General features: G+C 40.3%; 1 protein-coding gene across 2 annotated transcripts in view; it reads right to left on the bottom strand.

Moving 5' to 3' along the window:
* DLGAP1 (DLG associated protein 1) overlaps nucleotides 1–17450 on the bottom strand; it is a 710871-nt gene that overhangs the window by 429059 nt on the left and 264362 nt on the right. The window contains exons 3-4 of one of the 2 annotated variants that reach the window (XM_053714947.1): nucleotides 14380–14557; nucleotides 7961–8205 (exon numbers count right to left, since the gene is read on the bottom strand). In XM_053714947.1, the coding sequence (XP_053570922.1) occupies nucleotides 7961–8205; nucleotides 14380–14557 (423 nt within the window). The remainder of the gene's footprint in view (nucleotides 1–7960; nucleotides 8206–14379; nucleotides 14558–17450) is intronic. The other variant, XM_053714948.1, reaches the window with a different exon arrangement.

Here is a 17450-nt window from a genome sequence, read left to right as displayed (position 1 = left end):
TGTGTGAGTGTGTCTGTGTGTTTGTATGTTACTACCTTTACAACAATTCCAATTTAAATAGACACTTAAGAATAAAGTGCATATACATTTTAGTCACTTAGTCAAAAATTGCACATGTCAAATGGGGGGGGGGCCCTGATCAATGGTTAAGTCAGGGGCCCCAAAATTTCTAGTGTTGGCCCTGCTTCCCTGAGTCTCCACATCTGAATCCCCTCCGGTCCCACTGCTAGAGCCATGAATGACCTGCTCAGTCATATTCATTTCCTTTTCAAGTATCATTCAGTGTTGCAATTCGTTCCTCAGACTTCTAATATGAGTTTATAAAGAAACAATATGCTCATACTTGCTACAAAGATATCATCCCTGAAGTGGCTGCTCCAGTGATGCAAACATATGGCAAGCTGTATATTAAGTGAAATTGTTACACATTCTTAATTAAAAGGTTTAACTTAGCAATAGAAATATTTATATTCAGCCTTGTTTGCACTAACCTCTTAGGGGTCGATCCGATAAAAATCGTCGCCCGCAAAAGCCGGCGACGCCAATAATTGCGCGGATTTGGTATCCTATATACGGCGTAAGCTAGAAGTTACGCGCGTATATTTCTGCCGTCGCCCGCAGTTTTTTGGGCCATAGGCAGGTATACCAAACCCGCGCAGTTTGGTATCCAATATGCAGCGTAAGGACTTACGTGGCGAAAATGGAGAAAACTTACTCCATTTTCACCTCGCCACAAAAAGCAGCCGTAAGAAGCCTTACGCTGACTATTGGAGCCCCGTAACTTCCTAAACTGGCTGCTAAAAGAAACCTAACACCTAACGCATGCGCAATGTCTATCTCCCTGTCAACCGCGATCTGCTAAAATAAACCTAACACCTAACGCATGCGCAATGTCTATCTCCCTGTCAACCGCGACCCCCCCCCCGAAATCCCTAATAAAGTTATTACCCCCTAAAACGCCGCTCCCGGACCCCGCCGCCATCTACATAAACTAACCCCCTACTGTGAGCCTCTAAAACCGCCGCCATCTACCTTATCTATCCCCTAATCTGACCCCTTACACCGCCGCCACCTATATAAAAATTATTAACCCCTAATGTAAGCCCCTTACACCGCCGCCATCTCTATTAAAATGATTAACCCCTAATTTAATCTACCTACCCCGCCGCCAGCTATATTATCTATATTAACCCTAAGTATATTATAGTTAATATAGGTATTACATTATATATATTAACTATATTAACCCTAATTATATTAGGGTTAATATAGTTAATATAGTTACTATAGTATTTATATTAACTATATTAACTCTATCTAACCCTAACTAAATTTATATTAAATTAATCTAATTCATTTATAAACTAAAATATTCCTATTTAAATCTAAATACTTACCTATAAAATAAACCCTAAGATAGCTACAATATAATTAATAATTACATTGTAGCTATGTTAGGGTTAATATTTATTTTACAGGTAAATTGTTAATTATTTTAACTAGGTATAATAGATATTAAATAGTTATTAACTATTTAATATCTACCTAGTTAAAATAATTACCCAATTACCTGTAAAATAAATCCTAACCTAAGTTACAAATACACCTACACTATCAATAAATTTAATAAACTACTAACATCTATCTAAAAATACAATTAAATTAACTAAACTAAATTACAAAAAAAAACAAACACTAAATTACAAAAAATAAAAAAAAGATTACAAGATATTTAAGCTAATTACACCTATTCTAAGCCCCCTAATAAAATAATAAACCCCCAAAATAAAAAAAATTCCCTGCCCTTTTCTAAATTCAACAAATTTCAAAGCTCTTTACCTTACCAGCCCTTAAAAGGGCCTTTTGTGGGGCATGCCCCAAAGAATTCAGCTCTTTTGCATACAAGAAATACAATACCCCCCCCCCCCCATTACAACCCACCACCCACATACCCCTATTCTAAACCCACCCAAACCCCCCTTAAAAAAGCCTAACACTACCCCCCTGAAGATCTCCCTACCTTGTCTTCACCACACTGGGCCGAACTCCTGATCCGATCCGGGCGATGTCTTCCTCCAAGCGGCAAAGAAGAATTCTTCCTCCGGCGATGTCTTCCTCCAAGCGGCAAAGAAGAATTCTTCCTCCGGCGACGTCTTCCTCCAAGCGGCAGCAAAGTCTTCATTCTTCCGGCGGCATCTTCAATCTTCTTTCTTCGCTCCGCCGCCGCGGAGCATCCATCCCGGCCGACTGCTGAACTTGGAATGATGTACCTTTAAATGACGTCATCCAAGATGGCGTCCGCCGAATTCCGATTGGCTGATAGGATTCTATCAGCCAATCGGAATTAAGTTAAAAAAATCTGATTGGCTGATTGAATCAGCCAATCAGATTCAAGTTCAATCCGATTGGCTGATCCAATCAGCCAATCAGATTGAGCTCGCATTCTATTGGCTGATCGGAACAGCCAATAGAATGCGAGCTCAATCTGATTGGCTGATTGGATCAGCCAATCGGATTGAACTTGAATCTGATTGGCTGATTCAATCAGCCAATCAGATTTTTTTAACTTAATTCCGATTGGCTGATAGAATCCTATCAGCCAATCGGAATTCGGCGGACGCCATCTTGGATGACGTCATTTAAAGGTACATCATTCCAAGTTCAGCAGTCGGCCGGGATGGATGCTCCGCGGCGGCGGAGCGAAGAAAGAAGATTGAAGATGCCGCCGGAAGAATGAAGACTTTGCTGCCGCTTGGAGGAAGACGTCGCCGGAGGAAGAATTCTTCTTTGCCGCTTGGAGGAAGACATCGCCGGAGGAAGAATTCTTCTTTGCCGCTTGGAGGAAGACATCGCCCGGATCGGATCAGGAGTTCGGCCCGGTGTGGTGAAGACAAGGTAGGGAGATCTTCAGGGGGGTAGTGTTAGGCTTTTTAAGGGGGGTTTGGGTGGGTTTAGAATAGGGGTATGTGGGTGGTGGGTTGTAATGGGGGGGGGGGGGATTGTATTTGTTGTATGCAAAAGAGCTGAATTCTTTGGGGCATGCCCCACAAAAGGCCCTTTTAAGGGCTGGTAAGGTAAAGAGCTTTGAAATTTGTTGAATTTAGAATAGGGCAGGGAATTTTTTTTATTTTGGGGGTTTATTATTTTATTAGGGGGCTTAGAATAGGTGTAATTAGCTTAAATATCTTGTAATCTTTTTTTTATTTTTTGTAATTTAGTGTTTGTTTTTTTTTGTAATTTAGTTTAGTTAATTTAATTGTATTTTTAGATAGATGTTAGTAGTTTATTAAATTTATTGATAGTGTAGGTGTATTTGTAACTTAGGTTAGGATTTATTTTACAGGTAATTGGGTAATTATTTTAACTAGGTAGATATTAAATAGTTAATAACTATTTAATATCTATTATACCTAGTTAAAATAATTAACAATTTACCTGTAAAATAAATATTAACCCTAACATAGCTACAATGTAATTATTAATTATATTGTAGCTATCTTAGGGTTTATTTTATAGGTAAGTATTTAGATTTAAATAGGAATATTTTAGTTTATAAATGAATTAGATTAATTTAATATAAATTTAGTTAGGGTTAGATAGAGTTAATATAGTTAATATAAATACTATAGTAACTATATTAACCCTAATATAATTAGGGTTAATATAGTTAATATATATAATGTAATACCTATATTAACTATAATATACTTAGGGTTAATATAGATAATATAGCTGGCGGCGGGGTAGGTAGATTAAATTAGGGGTTAATCATTTTAATAGAGATGGCGGCGGTGTAAGGGGCTTACATTAGGGGTTAATAATATTAATATAGATGGCGGCGGTGTTAGGGGCTCACTTTAGGGGGTTATAGATATAATATAGCTGGCGGCGAGGTACGGGAGCGGCGGTTTAGGGGTTAATAACTTTATTAGGTTGCGGCGGGGTACGGGAGCGGCGGTTTAGGGGTTAATAGCTTTTTTATTGTTAGGATAGTGAGGGGGGATAGCGGATAGAGGGCTAGACAGTGCGGGCTATGTTAGGGAGGCGTGTTAGACAGTGCGGGCTATGTTAGGGAGGCGTGTTAGACAGTGCGGGCTATGTTAGGGAGGCGTGTTAGACAGTGCGGGTGTTTTAGACTTTAGTCAGGTTTTATAGGCGCCGGCAGATTCTAACATGGCGCAAGTCACTGGCGACGCCAGAAATTTGTACTTGCGCAGATTTCTGGACATCGCTGGTTTGTGAGACTTACGGCACGTTAGCATCTGACGGCGACCTATATGGGATGGCTCGAGTTGCGAGCTGAAACTGCGGGCGACGCCGGTCTCCTCGCTTGCGCCGCAAACTGCGATCGATATCGGATCGCGCCCCTGGTGCTCAAACTTTATAACTCACAGAGCAAGGCTCTTAGCAATAGAAATATTTATATTCAGCCTTGTTTGCACTAACCTCTTAGTGCTCAAACGTTATGACTCACAGAGCAAGGCTCACAGTTAATGAGCTAGATGTATATTATTTGTTGGACCCAAACAGGTGAACTAATCCCTCCCCTTAATTTCTCACACTCAAGAAGAAGTTTGGATAAAAAAAATGGTTACATCAGTTGAAAAGCGGCTTAAATAAAGCAGTTAAATATAATGTTTAAAACTTTGCACCCCTTATGCTGCAAACAATTTAAAAATGGCCTTAGTGTTCAAACTATGTACTTAAACAGAGCAACTTAACCCCTTAATGACCGAGGACGTGCAGGGTACGTCCTCTTAAAAAAGTCACTTAACGACCAAGGACGTACCCTCGGTTTGGAAAGCAGCTGGAAGCGATCCTGATCACTTCCAGCTGATTTCCGGTTATTGCAGGATGCCTCGATATTGAGGCATCCTGCAATAACATTTTTTACCCCTCCGGTGCAGAGAGAGCCACTCTGTGGCCCTCTCTGCACCGGACATCGATGGCCGCATTCGTTGGTGGGTGGGAGCTGAAGTGGGAGGTGGGTGGGCGGCCATCGATGGCTTCTTAGTCAGAGAGGGGGGCGGGATCGGTTTGCGGTATCGCCGGGGGCGCGCACGGGCGCGCGCGCGTGTACGGGGGGGTGGCGGGCGGGCGCGTGCACGGGGCGGGAGCGGGTGGGAACCGCTACACTACAGAAAAAAGGTACAAGTTGATTGTAAAAAAATATAAAATAAACTTATTTTTTTGAAAGCATCTAAGGGATCAGGAAGGGGTGGGGGGTTGGTATTGGGGGGGGGAAGCTACACTACAGAAAAGGGACATTTTTTTTATATATAACAGCATATTTTTCACTAAAATGGGTACTGGCAGACAGCTGCCAGTACCCAAGATGGCGCACATTAAGTCAGAGGGGGAGGGTTAGAGAGCTGTTTGGTGGGGGATCAGTGAGGTTGGGGGCTAATGGGGATCCTACACATAAGCATATGTAAATATGCTAAAAAAATGCACAAAAAAGCCAAAATTTTCCTTTTATTTTAGTACTGGCAGAGTTTCTGCCAGTACTTAAGATGGCGGGAACATTTGTGGGGTAGGGGAGGGAAGAGAGATGTTTGGGAGGGATCAGGGGGTCTGATGTTTCAGGTGGGAGGCTGATCTCTACACTAAAGCTAAAATTAACCCTGCAAGCTCCCTACAAGCTACCTAATTAACCCCTTCACTGCTAGCCATAATACACGTGTGATGCGCAGCGCCATTTAGCAGCATTCTAATTACCAAAAAGCAACGCCAAAGTCATATATGTCTGCTATTTCTGAACAAAGGGGATCCCAGAGAAGCATTTACAACCATTTGTGCCATAATTGCACAAGCTGTTTGTAAATGATTTCAGTGAGAAACCTAAAATTGTGAAAAATGTAACATTTTTTTTAATTTGATCGCATTTGGCGGTGAAATGGTGGCATGAAATATACCAAAATGGGCCTAGATCAATACTTGGGGTTGTCTACTACACTACACTAAAGCTAAAAATACCCCAAAAAGCTCCTTACATGCTTCCTAATTAACCCCTTCACTGCTGGGCATAATACACGTGTGGTGGGCAGTGGCATTTAGCGGCCTTCTAATTACCAAAAAGCAAAGCCAAAGCCATATATGTCTGCTATTTCTGAACAAAGGGGATCCCAGAGAAGAATTTACAACCATTTATGCCATAATTGCACAAGCAGTTTGTAAATAATTTCAGTGAGAAACTGAAAGTTTGTGAAAAAATTTGTGAAAAAGTGAACGATTTTTTGTATTTGATCGCATTTGGCGGTGAAATGGTGGCATGAAATATACCAAAATGGGCCTAGATCAATACTTTGGGATGTCTTCTAAAAAAAAATATATACATGTCAATGGATATTCAGGGATTCCTGAAAGATATCAGTGTCCCAATGTAACTAGCGCTAATTTTGAAAAAAAATGGTTTGAAAATAGCAAAGTGCTACTTGTATTTATGGCCCTATAAGTTACAAAAAAAGCAAAGAAGATGTAAACATTGGGTATTTCTAAACTCAGGACAAAATTTAGAAACTATTTAGCATGGGTGTTTTTTGGTGGTTGTAGATATGTAACAGATTTTGGGGTTCAAAGTTAGAAAAAGTTTGTTTTTTTCAATTTTTCCTCATATTTTATAAATTATTTTATAGTAAATGATAAGATATGATGAAAATAATGGTATTTTTAGAAAGTCCATTTAATGGCGAGAAAAACGGTATATAATATGTGTGGGTACAGTAAATGAGTAAGAGGAAAATTTCAGCTAAACACAAACACCACAGAAATGTAAAAATAGCCTTGGTCCCAAACGGACAGAAAATGGAAAAGTGCTCTGGTCACTAAGGGGTTAAAGGAACAGTATACATCAATTTTTGTATAACTGCATGTAATAGACACTACTATAAAGAAGAATATGCACAGACACTGATCTAAACATCCAGTATAAAACATTTTAAAAACTTTCTTAGAAGCTCCTAGTTTAGCACCCAGTGAAAGGGGCTGGGAAAATAGGAACAGCAGACACTGACCCCTCCCCACATATGAAAATACAGATTAAACAAACATGAGCCACAGGAATCTGTAGACAGTATAGATCTAAAACTTTGGGGATTGATTACAAGTCTGAAAATCAGCACAAAATAAGGAAAACTATACATTTTTATAAAAACACTCCCAAATGGGCTATATACACGGATCATCTATAAAACATTTATGTAAAGAAAAATCTAGTGTACAATGTCCCTTTAACACAGAGCAAGGCTCACAGAGTACGCTAGATTTATAGAGTCTGATTTATTAAGATGCGCTAAATGCCGACAGCATACGCTGTCAGCATTTATCATTGCACAAGCATTCCTTGTGAAATGCTTGTGCAATGCCGCTCCCTGTAGATTCTCAGCCAATTGGACGCTAGCAGGGGGTGTCGATCATTCTGATTGTATCTGATCGGGATGCTTGCTACCCGCCATCTCAGAGGTGGCGGATGAGTTAAGCAGCAGCGGTCTTAAGACCGCTGCTTCTTAACTTATGTTTCCGTATTCACAGCTACATAAATCTACCCCATAGTGTCTGTTGGACCCCCACAGGTGAAAATAATCCCTCTCCTTAATTACTCATACAGAAGAAGAAGGTAGGACTAAACAAACAAGCTGGAATCAGTTAAAAAGCAAGGTTAAATAAAAAGTTTGTACTCCATATGCAGCAAACGATTTAAAAACACTCCTAGTGCTCAAACTCTATACTTAACAATAAGAAACTGAATGTACCAAGCCTCACAGATGTGAGATATTCATGGTGCCCTTTGTTTAAAAGCATACCTAGGTAGGTAATGTGCACATATATGGAGCACAAAAGATTTGCAAGGCTGTATTTAACATTGTTATAAATTGTGCAACCCTCTAGTGCTCAAAAGTAAATAGCATCATTCTTGCAAAACAGTTTTAAACACTATTCAAAAAAAATAATTCTGAAAAACTAACCTGTGCTGCTCTGAATAGTCCTAACCGTTGTAGTTGTTCGTGGAGGTGATGATGGGCGAAGTATTATACTGTCATCATCCTGAGAACAGCCTTTCTCGATTGCTCGAACATAGCTGTGGCTTCTCATTCGAAAACACCCTGGCATTGGAAGATCCAAGGCATCTACTGCCTGAGATTCTAGCTCACTAAATACAGATTCACAGACGGATTCAAACTGACCGTTCACTTCCATCTCACTAACCTGCAAGAAATAAAGCAAAACTTCATACGTTATATTTTTGTAGAAAATTCAACACTTTTGGTATTACACATGGAAAACATTTCACACAAAAAATGGCAATTTTCAATGATTATTACAAAGTTCTAGAATGGAAAATAAGAATTTATTTCCCCTCATTTTGTTCCTATGGACAACAATTAACCTTAATAAACTATTTGTCACTATTTGTTTCAGGTGTTATCTATAGTTTGATTTCGGCAGGACAATGCCATCATAGAGGCTTCAGCTTCACCGCACTTCTGCCTAGGGGAACACTAATACAGTATGAACAAAAAATGATTATGATTATTATGATTATGATTATTATTATCATCCCATGTCTTTACAAATGTATATGAAGCTTAAAGAGATATTAAACCCAACAGTTTTCTTTCATGATTCAGATAGAGCATGCAATTTTAAACTTTAATTTACTTCTATTATCTTTTTTTCTTTGTTCTCTTGGTATCTTTTGTTGAAAGCAGGGATGTATGCTTAGGAGCCGGCCCATTTCTGGAGCACTATATGGCAGCAGAATTGCAAGAATATTATCCATTTGCAAGAGCACTAGGTGGCAGCACTATTTCCTGCCATGTAGTGCTCCAGATGCCTACCTAGGTATCTCTTCAACACAGAATATCATGGGAACGAAGCAAATTTGATAATAGAAGGAAACTGGAATAATTTTTCAAATATTATGCTCTATCTGCATAACAATTTTTAGGTTTTATATGCCTTTAAGAGCTATACAAAACATTGAGGAACCAGATACAGGGAATATTTTATAAAAAAAGATATACAGTATGAAGAAAAAGCCAAAGAGTTTGAAAACAAGAATAGCATTTTAGAGACTGTGGTTCCTGGACTCCTGTGTTTGTCAAGCCCTGTTTTCCCCCCAGAATATATACTTCAAACCTATACAAGCAATAGAGTAAATGGTACACAAAGAACAAATACACACACTGATAAATAAGGAAATGAGAGATATAGGTATTGGCAAATCTCCTGGGTTTAGTTTTATTAAATTGCACTATCTTGTATTTATGTTAGCATGTTGGTATGCACTCCAGAAGATTGGGTACAAATAAAACTCTTTCAATGTTAAAATATTTATAATTCAATTATGTTTGTTTAATGTGTAATAGAATTGTAGCTGACAGCAATTCTCGCTCTTATACTAGAGTTTAATAAGAATCTACTTACCCAGAGATAAAATGTGATGGAAAAACATATATAAATATATTCAAGCACGCAGTTATGTATCTCTGATTGTGATCAGTACATCATTTTAACTCAAAGGGGTCGATTTCTGAAGCAGCTGTTCTTTAACTCGTCCGCCACCTCTGAGGTGGCGGACAGCAATCAGTCCGATCGAATACGATCGGATTGATTGACACCCCTTGCTAGCGGGCGATTGGCCGCAAATCTGCAGAGGGGGGGTATTGCACCAGCTGTTCACAAGAACTGCTGGTGCAATGATAAATGCAGACAGCGTATGCTGTTGGCATTTATCGATGTGCGGCGGACATGATACGCTACTTCGTATCATGTCCGTCCACACTTTAATAAATTGACCCCAAAGTAATAATTTGCTTATCCAAAGGCCGCTTTTTGTATAGGGTCCCCTCCAATATGTTGAAAACCTTGTTAATTTCTGATAAATTAATCTGATTAATCAAGCAGAATTGTAGTGGATATGTTCACTGTCATAAACTGAGCTGGACCATTCTTGACACTGGTTAAAGTAAATTAATTCACTTATTCAGGAACATTTCAGTAATGTTGGCTGAATACAGTCATTTTCAAAGATCTCTCTCCAGTGAGACAATGGCCCCTAGTTATTAAGCCGTCAACCTCAAATACGCTGGAATTCCGCAGCGTATTTGTGGCGAGGCTGATTCGCCTTAGTTATCAAGCCCTAGACACCGGCAAAAGTAGAATTTAGTGACGTAAGCTTCGATCCGCCAGACTCAGTCCGACACAGATCGATTCTTACGTCACTACAGATGTTCCGCACACAAGTGCGGCACTATCTGACTACTTTTGCTAGTTATCAAAAAACTAGCAGGTACGCTCGGCACTTTTTCGGCCCAGCGTACCTGGTTTTCAAACCGCCGCCCTGGAGGCGGCGGATCCCATAGGAATCAATTGGAGTCTGACCATAGCGAAAGTTCATGTTCGCTGCTGCCAGACATCCCATTGATTCCTATGGTAGTTTCTACACCTAACACCCTAACATGTACCCCGAGTCTAAACACCCCTAATCTGTCCCCCCTACACCGCCGCAACTAAATAAAGTGTTTACCCCCTAAACCGCCGCTCCCGGAGCCCACCACCACTATAATAAATATGTTAACCCCTAAACCGCCGCTCCCGGACCCCGCCGCAACTCTAAGAAATCTGTTAACCCCTAAACCGCCGCTCCCGGCCCCCGCCGCCACCTACATAATACCTATTAACCCCTATCCTGCCCCCCTATACCGCCGCCACCCCTAATAAATGTATTAACCCCTATCCTGCCGCTCCCGGACCCCGCCGCAATGAAATAAATAGTTTAACCCCTAAACCGCCACTCCCGGACCCCGCCGCCACCTATATTAAACTTATTAACCCCTAATCTGCCCCCCCTACACTGTCGCCACCTATAATATTTTTATTAATGTGAAAAGAGGAAAAAGGAATGCAGAGTCTTCAAGGTAGATGAAATGAGGTATTTATTAGGAGCAGGCTTATCGTCAGACACAGGTAAGCTCCTATCTTACGCGTTTCGCGCATGGGCACATGCGCTTCATCCCCGTCACCACCTATAATATTTTTATTAACCCCTATCCTGCCCCCCCTATACCGCCGCAACTTATAATAAAATTATTAACCCCTAAAGCTAAGTCTAACCCTAACCCTTACACCCCCCTAAATTAAATCTAATTTAAATCTAGCGAAATAAATTAACTCTTATTAACTAAATTATTCCTATTTAAAACTAAATACTTACCTGTAAAATAAACCCTAAACTAGCTACAATATAACTAATAGTTACATTGTAGCTATTTTAGGATTTATTTTTATTTTACAGGCAACTTTCAATTTATTTTAACTAGGTAGAATAGCTATTAAATAGTTATTAACTATTTAATAGCTACCTAGCTAAAATAAAAAGAATTTTACCAGTAAAATAAATCCTAACCTAAGTTACAATTAAACCTAACACAACACTAAATTAAATAAATTAAATACAAATACCTACAAATAAATACACTAACTAAAGTACAAAAAATAAAAAAAGAACTGTTACAAAAAATAAAAAAATAATTTACAAACATTATAAAAATATTACAACAATTTTAAGCTAATTACACCTACTCTAAGCCCCCTAATAAAAAAAAAAAATTCCCTACCCTATTCTACATTTAAAAGATACCAGCTCTATTACCTTACCAGCCCTTAAAAGGGCCTTTTGCGGGGCATGCCCCAAAGAATTCTGCTCTTTTGCCTGTAAAATAAAAATACAACCCCCCAACATTAAAACCCACCACCCACACACCCCTACTCTAACCCACCCAAACCCCCCTTAAAAAAAACCTAACACTACCCCCTGAAGATCTTCCTACCTTGAGTCGTCTTCACTCAGCAGAGCAGAATTCTTCATCCAATCCGGGCGATGTCTTCATCCAAGCGGGGGCTGAAGAGGTCCATCATCCGGCTGAAGTCTTCATCCAAGTGGGGGCTGAAGAGGTCCATCATCCGGCTGAAGTCTTCATCCAAGCGGGGGCTGAAGAGGTCTTCCATCCGGCTGAAGTCTTCTATCAAGCATCTTCAATCTTCTTTCTTCCAGCTCCATCTTCATCCCGCCGACGTGGAACATCCTTCCTCCTCTACGAACTCCTGACGAATGAAGGTTCCTTTAAGGGACGTCATCCAAGATGGCGTCCCACGAATTCCGATTGGCTGATAGGATTCTATCAGCCAATCGGAATTAAGGTAGGAAAAATCTGATTGGCTGATTGAATCAGCCAATCAGATTCAAGTTCAATCCGATTGGCTGATTGGATCAGCCAATCAGATTGAGCTCGCATTCTATTGGCTGATCGGAACAGCCAATAGAATGCGAGGTCAATCTGATTGGCTGATCCAATCAGCCAATCGGATTGAACTTGAATCTGATTGGCTGATTCCATCAGCCAATCAGATTATTCCTACCTTAATTCCGATTGGCTGATAGAATCCTATCAGCCAATCGGAATTTGAGGGACGCCATCTTGGAAAAAAAAAAGGAAAGGAACCTTCATTCGTCGGGAGTTCGTCGTGGAGGAAGGATGTCCCGCGTCGGCGGGATGAAGATGGAGCCGGAAGAAAGAAGATTGAAGATGCCGCTTGATAGAAGACTTCAGCCGGATGGAAGACCTCTTCAGCCCCCGCTTGGATGAAGACTTCAGCCGGATGATGGACCTCTTCAGCCCCCGCTTGGATGAAGACTTCAGCCGGATGATGGACCTCTTCAGCCCCCGCTTGGATGAAGACTTCAGCCGGATGATGGACCTCTTCAGCCCCCGCTTGGATGAAGACATCGCCCGGATTGGATGAAGAATTCGGCTCGGCTGAGTGAAGACGACTCAAGGTAGGAAGATCTTCAGGGGGGTAGTGTTAGGTTTTTTTAAGGGGGGTTTGGGTGGGTTAGAGTAGGGGTGTGTGGGTGGTGGGTTTTAATGTTGGGGGGGTTTGTATTTTTATTTTACAGGCAAAAGAGCAGAATTATTTGGGGCATGCCCCGCAAAAGGCCCTTTTAAGGGCTGGTAAGGTAATATAGCTGGTATCTTTTAAATGTAGAATAGGGTAGGGAATTTTTTTATTTTGGGGGGCTTTGTTATTTAGCTAGTTTAGGGTTTATTTTACAGGTAAGTATTTAGTTTTAAATAGGAATAATTTAGTTAATAAGAGTTAATTTATTTAGTTAGATTTAAATTAGATTTAATTTAGGGGGGTGTTAGGGTTAGACTTAGCTTTAGGGGTTAATAATTTTATTATAGGTTGCGGCGGTATAGGGGGGGCAGGATAGGGGTTAATAAAAATATTATAGGTGGTGACGGTGTGGGGGGGCAGATTAGGGGTTAATAAATGTAATATAGGTTGCGGCGGGGTCCGGGAGCGGCGGTTTAGGGGTTAAACTATATATTTAGTTGCGTCGAGGTCCGGGATCCGCAGGATAGGGGTTTATAACTTTATTATAGGTGGCGGCGGTATAGGGGGGGCAGGATAGTGGTTAATAGGTATAATGTAGGTGGCGGTGGCGTCCGGGAGCGGCAGTTTAGGGGTTAATACATTTATAAGAGTTGCGGCGGGGTCTAGGAGCGGCGGTTTAGGGGTTAATAACTTTATTTAGTTGCGGGGGGCTCCGGGGGCGCGGTATAGGGGGTAGAACAGTGTAGTTAGTGTGAGTGCTTAGTGACAGGGGTATCAATAAAGCTGGGAAAAAGCCGAAGAGCAGCGAGATCGGATGAGTGATAACTCTCACAGTCCGCTGCTCATCGCCCCGTACTTGGTGCGCGGCTTTTTGACAGCTTTATTGATAACTTAGGCGAAATTTTTCAGGTCCGCGGCGGCGATGGTAGGCGAGCTTAGGCAGGCGTATTGGACCGGCGAAGGCAGGTAAAGTAGACGGCTTGATAACTACCCCCCAATGTCTTCTAGCAAAAGGTTATGCTGTGGGGTATGTTTTAGCTAAAGCACAACATCCCATCATCCTCTACATGCCAAGATATGAGGCATAACATTATGTATTTTTAGTAAGCACTTTCATGTATACCTAAGTTATGCAGATATTTTTTTGTCTTACATAGTAATCTAGCATGCTTGTTATAATGATTGTATTCATGCCTCCCTTGCAACTATCTGTGGAATTCCCAACCTCTGACAGAAAATAGATTGAATTATTTACTCTGCTGTTCTAATGTTGCATAAAAACATGATATTTACATATTGACTCATGTCATAATCTGGTGTGCTTGAACCTCACCTGACTGACTGCATTCAAGACAATCAATCTGATTGAGTATGCTTATCCTGCACTGGCTGAAACCGTGGCTATAATTTAATGACTGCATTTTCCCACCAATTATTTGCTGTAAAGAAGGGTAATTACTGCAGTTGCTCATGACTTACCTGACTAATTGTGCTCATGGCTCTCATATAGCTTTCGTTCCTTGAGCGAAATTTTGGAGATGCAAGAAGTGCTTTTGGGTCAAGGGTATCCATGCTCCGGTTGATTGACACTTCACTTACAGCCCTCAAGTAACTGTGGCTCCGAATTTGAAGTTTTGGGGAGTGCTCATTTGAGATTCTGTAACATAATAAAATATGCAAATAATTAATAGATTAAGCCTAAATTATACATTATTTTGTATTACTTATTGGAAGGGCATTTTTTGCTTTTCATGCCAAAGTTCTATTTATAAAATTTTACACCTTTGTAAAATAAATTTAACAAAAACATCTGTTTGACAAAAACATAATAAAATTGAATGTAATTATTCATCATGTTATGTGTTTTGTTTGAACGTAATTAAAATTGTCCACTATTCTCTCTTAAGTAAGACTTTGGGCTAGATTAAAAGTTTAATCGACTAATCGGATAAAAAAGAATTTTTTTTCCCTATATTTAAAATTAAAATCCATATACTTAGTTTTTTTAATGTAAAGTTTTAGTCTGAAGTTTATATTTATAATACTGTTAGTCCAATTGTTTAAGCAGCAGAACACATTTTTATAATTAAGCAAAACAAAACCACAAACAGTTTGAAAAGAGGTAGAACTAGAAAGAGGTAGACTACCACTGTTGATAACATTCTATTATTCACTCTTTCAGAAACTTTGCATTGAAATGCAAAAATGTCAACATGCTCCTGTCTGAGGCTGGCTCTCTTTTTTGCAAGCTATTTTGCCTGCAGCTGAGAAGAGGCGCTCAGATGGTGTTAAGGTGCCAGAGATGCATAAGTAGGGTTTTGCCAATTTCCCCAAGGTGAAGGTGGGCTAGTTATCTTTGTTAGCTCTCCACCAATGCAAGGGGCATCTTAACAAAGTAAGCCTGGTCTTCATTCTGACATAAAAATATCTTGAATATCTATATGCAATGGTAAACAACCAGCTATAAGGTTAGGGGAAAAAATATCTAGTCCACTCTTAAAGTAACAGATATATACTTACAGAGGTTGAATTTGGTACATATTCCAATTAAATAAAAATATATAATAAAAAATAAAAAAAAAAGCAAAAGGGCTACACAGGACACAGCCTTACACACTTATCTATAGAGTACAAATAATCAGCAATAGCAAGCGATCTGCTAAAAATTGTGCAAACAGGTAATAGTGACATAGGCCCCTAGTTATCAAGCCGTCAACCTCATATACGCTGGAATTCCGCAGCGTATTTGTGGCGAGGCTGATTCGCATTAGTTATTAAGCCCTAGATACCGGCAAAAGTAGAATTTAGTGACGTAAGCTTCGATCCGCCGGACTCAGTCCGACACAGATCGATTCTTACGTCACTACAGATGTTCCGCACACAAGTGCGGCACAATCTGACTACTTTTGCTAGTTATCAAAAAACTAGCAGGTACGCTCGGCACTTTTCCGGCCCAGCATACCTGGTTTTCAAACCCTGGAGGCGGCGGATCCCATAGAAATCAATGGGAGTCTGACCATAGCGAAAATTCATGTTCGCTGCTGCCAGATATCCCATTGATTCCTATGGGAGCTGTCTGCACCTAACACCCTAACATGTACCCTGAGTCTAAACACCCCTAATCTGTCTCCCCTACACCGCCGCAACTAAATAAAGTTATTACCCCCTAAACCGCCGCTCCCGGAGCCCACCGCAAGCTACATTATACATATTAACCCCTAATCTGTCCCCCCCCTACAGCGCCGCAACTAAATAAATGTATTACCCCCTAAACCACCGCTCCCGGAGCCCACCACCCCCTACATAATACCTATTAACCCCTAAACCGCCGCTCCCGGAGCCCACCGCCACCTACATTATACTTATTAACCCCTATCCTGCCCCCCCTATACCGTCGCCACCTATAATAAAGTTATTAACCCCTATCCTGCGGATCCCGGACCTCGCCGCAACTAAATAAATAGTTTAACCCCTAAACCGCCGCTTCCGGACCCCGCCGCAACCTATAATAAACTTATTAACCCCTAATCTTCAATCCGATTGGCTGATTCAATCAGCCAATCAGATTTTTCCTACCTTAATTCCGAATGGCTGATAGAATCCTATCAGCCAATCGGAATTGAAGGGACGCCATCTTGGATGACGTCCCTTAAAGGAACCTTCATTCAGTCGTCGGCCGTCGGGGAAGAAGGATGTTCCGCGTCGGCGGGATGAAGATGGATCCGGAAGAAAGAAGATTGAAGATGCCGCTTGGAAGATGACATTGCCCAGTTGGAAGACCTCTTCAGCGCCACCTGGATGATGACTTCATTGGATGGAAGACTTCTTCAGCACCCCTTGGATGATGACTTCTGCCGCTCCGGATCTCCTCTTCAGTTCCATCGGTGGTCGGCTGGCTGAAGACGACTCAAGGTAGGATGATCTTCAGGGGGGTAGTGTTAGGTTTATTTAAGGGGGGTTTGGGTTAGATTAGGGGTATGTGGGTGGTGGGTTTTAATGTTGGGGGGGTTGTATTTTTCTTTACAGGCAAAAGAGCAGAATTCTTTGGGGCATGCCCCGCAAAAGGCCCTTTTAAGGGCTGGTAAGGTAAAAGAGCTGGTAACCTTTTAATTTAGAATAGGGTAGGGCATTTTTTTATTTTGGGGGGCTTTGTTATTTTATTAGGGGGCTTAGATTAGGTATAAGTAGCTTAAAATTGTTGTAATATTTTTTAAATGTTTGTAACTTTTTTTTTGTAACTTAGCTTTTTTATTTTTTGTACTTTAGTTAGTTTATTTAATTGTAGTTATTTGTAGCTAATTTATTTAATTAATTTAATGATAGTGTAGTGTTAGGTTTAATTGTAACTTAGGTTAGGATTAATTTTACAGGTAATTTTGTATTTCTTTTAGCTAGGTAGTTATTAAATAGTTAATAACTATTTAATAACTATTCTAACTAGCTAAAATAAATACAAAGTTACCTGTAAAATAAATATAAATCCTAAAATAGCTACAATGTAATTATTAATTATATTGTAGCTATCTTAGGGTTTATTTTACAGGTAAGTA

Source organism: Bombina bombina, chromosome 5, assembly GCF_027579735.1.
Source record: "Bombina bombina isolate aBomBom1 chromosome 5, aBomBom1.pri, whole genome shotgun sequence".
Classification (NCBI taxonomy): Eukaryota; Metazoa; Chordata; class Amphibia; order Anura; family Bombinatoridae; genus Bombina; species Bombina bombina.
This window is presented reverse-complemented; position numbering and strand designations above follow the sequence as displayed.